Source organism: Penaeus monodon, chromosome 26 (assembly GCF_015228065.2).
Source record: "Penaeus monodon isolate SGIC_2016 chromosome 26, NSTDA_Pmon_1, whole genome shotgun sequence".
In the NCBI taxonomy this organism is placed as follows: Eukaryota; Metazoa; Arthropoda; class Malacostraca; order Decapoda; family Penaeidae; genus Penaeus; species Penaeus monodon.
In genome coordinates, this window is record NC_051411.1 from 17,815,648 (window position 1) to 17,821,631 (window position 5,984).

At 29.3% G+C, this 5,984-nt stretch overlaps 1 protein-coding gene across 1 annotated transcript in view; it reads left to right on the forward strand.

Annotated features, from left to right (window-relative positions):
• The window catches only part of LOC119589963 (cytidine monophosphate-N-acetylneuraminic acid hydroxylase-like), a 14,506-nt gene continuing 8,522 nt past the window's right edge, over positions 1-5,984 (forward strand). The window contains exon 1 of the mRNA XM_037938652.1: positions 1-517. Within this exon, the coding sequence (XP_037794580.1) occupies positions 463-517 (55 nt within the window). The 5' untranslated portion in view covers positions 1-462. The remainder of the gene's footprint in view (positions 518-5,984) is intronic.

Below are 5,984 nucleotides of genomic sequence, written 5' to 3' on the forward strand. Positions count from 1 at the left end.
GTGTGTGTGTGTGCGTGCGCGCGCGGGTGCTTCCTAACAGATAATAAATAAAAAATGTTATCGTGGAACATCACATCCTATCATACAAAAAAAAAAAAAAATCCGTCTGACTTAATAGTTAATATTGAGGCAGTTTCTAGAAAAGTTTTGTGCATGTATCCAACCTCCCTTCAATCTAGATATCCCAGACTGATCTGTAAACAGTGTATGTAATATGCTAAGATGATTTTATGAAAAACGATATATGAAAGTATCTTGTTTGATGTACTAAATTAAGGTAAAGGAAATGTTTTTCATCCCAACAAACAATATTCGGTTCGTCTCCCCCTTGGCGATGTAAACAAACAGACGGATACGGGAACGATGGCCAATTTGCGACGCAAGTAGTAATACCAGTTAAAAACTATATAAAAGAAGGAAAAGAAGTGAAAATACGGAGGTCTGGCTATATATATTGAAAGAATGGAAACTTATGAAAAAGTTTATTTCTTCCCAGTTCATAATGTAACTATTTATGGTTAGTATAGAGTGATCATTTCTTCTTTCTTTTATAAGGTTTTAGACGTTATATTTATATTCCCTGGATCTTGTTTCTTGGAACCTTCTCTCTGTTGTTTTAAGGCTTTGATCCCTGTTTTATATGATATTTATTCTTGATCTTTGTAGGAAGATTTCTGTGTCTCAAGTATGCTTTTTAGCAGGAGGTTGATTTTCCCCTGCTATAAGTAGAGGGATATTTGGATTAGTTATTTTTATCTTTTTTAATGCCTCTAATAATTTAGTTCTTTCAGAATGGAATCTTGGGCATTACAATGTTAAATGTTCAATTGTTTCTTCTGGATGTTGGCACCATCTGCAATTTGGATCGGTTTCTAAATTTAGTCTGTGTTGATGTTTTTTTCAATCTTATATGTTTAGTTAGTATGGTTGTGGCATGTTATCTTTGTGGTAATGGGTTTTTGTGGTCGGGGTTCTTTGTAACTGTTCTTCCCAATGTCTTTTTCTTTTTTCTTTAATGTCTTTTATTATGTTGTTAGTATCTTGGGTAATGATTATGGAATTTTCTAATTCATGTGCTTTCTTTGCTGCATGATGTACAATTTCATTTCCAGTTATGCTTTTATGCGCTGAGATCCATGTATTGTGATTTTTTTGTTTTGTTTTATTAAAATGTAAATTAGTTTTTGTGTTTCATATGTAATTTATTTGTAGGTTTTGGGTTTGTGATTTTTTAGTGTTAAGATTGCTGAGTGTGAATCCGTAAAGATTACTGTATTTATTAGTTTGTTAGTTTTATATAGTTCAATCCTTGTTTTATTGCATATAATTCTGCTTCTATGATTTTTTTTTTTTTCCAAACTGTTGTGAGTTTGTTTTGTTCTATATAGATTGCTACTGATGTTGCTTTGAGGTTCTTTTATTTTTGATCCATCAGTGACTATCTAATAATGATTTTCGTATGTTGTGTTTCTTAGTATTTGGAATTGCATTTTAATTATTTCATGAGATAGGTCCTTTGTGAAGTTGTCCATGCACTTTGTTACAAGTTTATGGGAAAGACATACCATGGTGGTACTGGAGTTATATTTTGAGCTTTATTTTTATATATATATATATATATATATATATATATATATATATATATATATAATATATATATATATATATATATACATATACATATACATATACATATATATATATATATATATATATATATATATTATATATATATATATATATATATATATATATATATATATATATATATTGATTTTTAGTTTTTGGCAAGTTTCAACAACTTAATGAGTCCAGGAATTTTTATCTTTGTTGTAATTGTATTCTCTGATGTTTTTATTATTAGTTTTTTTACTGCCATGTTTTTTGGTTTATCCAATAATTTTACCAGCTGTATAAAAGCTAATTAATTTGTTTTGTCAGTTATTGAAGGTTTGTTTGTTAGGGCGTGGAATGATATTATTGGAGTTGAGTTAAACATTCTATTGATATTCTCAGAGCTGTGTATAGTATCGTTTCTAATTTTTTTATTCCATTTTTTTTTTTTTTTTTTTTTTTTTTTTTTTTTTTGCTGTACCATTCATGGCCAGGCCATATTCTATTTATGGTTTTATATAGATATTATAAAATTTTATTAGGGATTTTCTTTTTGCTCCCTAATTATATGAGGATATTTTTTTCATTATATTTATTCTGCTAATATGTTTTACTTTGATGTTTTCTATTTGTTTTGTCTATTTTAGTTTTGGTGAATCAAATCTTCATCCCAGGATATCTTGACTGTCAGTAAATTCTAGTGCAACATTTTCAATTTTGATCCTTGGTAGTTGTACTCTTCTTTTGTTTGTGAAATATAACAGCCTACTTTTTGTTAAATCAATCTTTAGATCCCAGGTGTGTCCATTCTTCTACGTGTTTTAAACCTCTTTCAATGTTATTTATGGCTTTGTTTTGGTGTTTACTTGTGGTTATTATTGTTAAATCATCTGTGTATATTATTTTCTTTAGCTCTGTCAGTTTTAGATAATTTATCATGATGTTAAAGAGTGTTGGGCTTAAAGGGGATCCTTGTGGAAAGCCACTCAATATTGTTCTTTTTTCAGAATTTTGCTTTCCTTTTTTTTTTTTTTTTTTTTTTTTGAGATGTTCTTTCTTTTAATAAATTATGTACCCATTTTAATAAATTTCCTTTTATTCCCAAGTTAGCCATTTTTATTATTAGTGCATCATGATTTATTGTATCAAATGCTTTTTCTAGGTCTATGCATGCAACTAGAACATATGTTTTATCTTTGATTGCATTTGTTATGTTGTTTCTATAGTTTTTAATGCATCCATTGTCGTATAATTTGGTCTAAATCCTCTTATGTCTATGTTTAGTTTATTATTTGTTTCTTGCTACCAGTTTAATCTTTTTATTACTGTTTTCAAATATTTTTTGCAAGACAATCTATACGACTATTGAATCTGTGTTATTTTGATTCTGCTGTTTTTTTTTCCTGTTTTTTGAAAGGATTTATAATTGCATTTTTAGAATCTTGTGGGTATTCTCTTTTGGGCCAGTAAGAATTTATTTGTTTTTTTATTATTTCTAAAATTATAGGGGGAGAATTTTTGTATAATTCATTGGGAATATCATGAGGTCCACATGCTTTTTAATTTTTTGTATTTGTTATAGCCACAATTATTTGTTTTTTTGTCATCTTATCATTTATTTCTAAATCACTAGGGGTGTTTAGAAGTTCTTCCTTCTCATTATCTGTTTATATTATTTTTCTGTTTTTATTTGTTATTTTTTGGTATTCTTCTTTGAATATTTCTAGTGTATTTTTTATTTCAGTGACTGGTTGTTCATTATCAATTTAAGGATAATTATATTGTGCTCTTTTTCCTGTTAGCTTTTTAATAAAATTCCTTTTTTTTTTTTTTTTTTTTTTTGTTAGGGTGTTGAAATCTATTGAACTGCAGAATTTTTCCCAAGACTTTCTTGTTTTCTTCTTCTGTAATATTTCTAGCTTCAGCTAATAGTCTTTATATTCTCCTAGACTTTCATTATTAGGCTTTTTTCCATTTATTATTAGCTTTATTTCTTTTTTATATGATTTCTTTGCATTTTGCATCCACCATGTTTTGTGGGATTTGATTTTCTGTCATATTCTTCATTTTTTTTTTCCTGTGTCTTTTATAAGGCTTTCAATTCCTTTAATGAATTTATACATTTTTTTTTTTTTATCTATGTTGTTTAGTTCTTTTTGATATTTTATCTATCCTTCATTCTTGAACTTCCATTCATTTAATTGAGGAGTCTTTTGTATGGTGTTATCCCTTACTATTGCTGGTAAGTGGTCACTACCCATGTTTGGTCCTGTATCAATTTCTAAATGGCTTAGAGTCGGAAAAACTAGAATTAGATCTAATGTCTATTCCAGTTCTGGGGTCTGTTCTGGTGTAAATAACATTATATAGTTTTCTGTTATTACTTTAAATAAACTTTTGCCTGTTTTGTTTGTGTGATTTTGACTCAAGTTAGGATTCCAACTTTTATGTTGTGCATTGAAGTCTCCTATTAATTCCTATAATTTTGGGTCAATTTATTTGTTCTGTATAATATTCTATATAATTTTGGCTGAAGTTATTACACGGATTATAAATCAGTAGTATATTCATCCAGTTATTTTTATGACTCAGCTTTATTCCCATGGCTTCAATTTTATTTTTTAATCTGACCCATATATTTATTTGTTTATACTGTATATTGCCCTTTATACAAATAGCTAGGCCTCGTATTTGTTCTGGTCTGTCATATCTTATTATTTTATAATGTTTTAAGTAGAAAGTATCTTTGTTTTTTAGCCAAGTTTCGCATAGTGCGAATATGTCGGGTTGTTCTTTGTTTAACAGGTGGTTTATATCTATGCTTTTGTTAAGGACTGATCTTGCATTCCATAAAATAATTTTATTCATAGAGTACTGTCTCGGTTTCTGTTTGTTGAGTGTGTGAGGATATCTTTGTATTTTCACTGTTTGTGCATGTTATGTTGTGGTTTAGTGTTGGGGTTTGTGTGTGGTTTATGTTGGAATTGTTGTGGTTTTGTTTGGGGAGGGGTTTCAATTCATGAAACCATTTTTTAATGTCTGTGTGGTTGGTTGTTATGTTCTGTGCCATTCTGTGTATTTTATATGCATTTGTATTTGATGATGGTTCTTGTGGCAGTAAGAGCAGTAGGGCTTAATTGTACAATGTTTGTAATCATGGTTAAACTGACTGCACTTGCTACATCTATTTTGTTTTTGCATGTTGAGATTCCATGACCATATCTAAGACATTTGTAACATTTTGGGATCAGAAAAGTATACTGTTGGACTTTATAAGATGTATGTCCTATGGCAGCTCTTTCTGGTAAAGTTCCTTTAAATGTTATTCAGAAGGATTTTGTTGGAAGTCATTTTTTTGTGTTATCTTTATCTTTGTTTATTTTATTTAGTCTGGTAATTTATATTATTTGATTGTCATATCTATGCAATGGTATTAATTTTTCTTTTAGTTATTTGGGGTCTAATTCAATATCTACTGGATATATTGTACAGGTTATGTTTTTATTTGAAGCAGGCTGTTAGCAGTTTATGTACCAGTCACCTAAGTTATTGATCTGGTTTAAGGGTGGTAATTTTGTCAATTTTTTTACTTTGAATCTTAAAGCCTTTCCTGTTCCAAGCCTGGTGTTATATGTGAGATTCATATGAAAATTATTGTGTTGATATATAATGTGTAGGTTAGTCAAGGATTCAGAAATTTGTCAACCACAAGGTAAACAATATATGTGAATGATAATATATTCCTTTTCTTTGGTGAATACAGAAATGCAAACATGGACATTGATTTGAATGACTCCAAGAGAAAAGTCTGCTTGCTGCCTTGCACTTGCCTTGACAAAAGTAAACAAATGGCACACACTAAAACCATGACCACCGACTGCTGACCAGGTTTGGATAATTTTCGGCACATTTTTCCCCAGCACACTGAACTCTGAGCCTGTGCCTTAAAAACACTCAATACAATATGGGAAGAAACCTATCTAAATAATTTCTTTTCAGACTCTTGAAATGGTGCTAGTATAATAGCTTGAGATTTTAAGTGAATAAATATCCAAAAATTTGGAAGTTGGTCTGTGATAATCAGTCAGTTGGTCACTGACAGCATATTTTTGTGCAAAAATCACAGTATCTATGAATACTTTCACCTGCAAATTGTTTATTAGTTCCTGTAGATTCTATTGATACATAAAAACCATTGAATATTTGGTTAAGTTTGACAAAAGAGAAGCTGAAACCTAAAATGGTCCATACCCTGGTTAGCAGTCAGTGGTCAGGGTTTTAGTGCATCCTTAAACAAAGTAATATCATAGTGATGAGTGACAATCTTTTTTTTGCTGTTATTAAACATTTTCCTTGACTCTTTGTCAAAG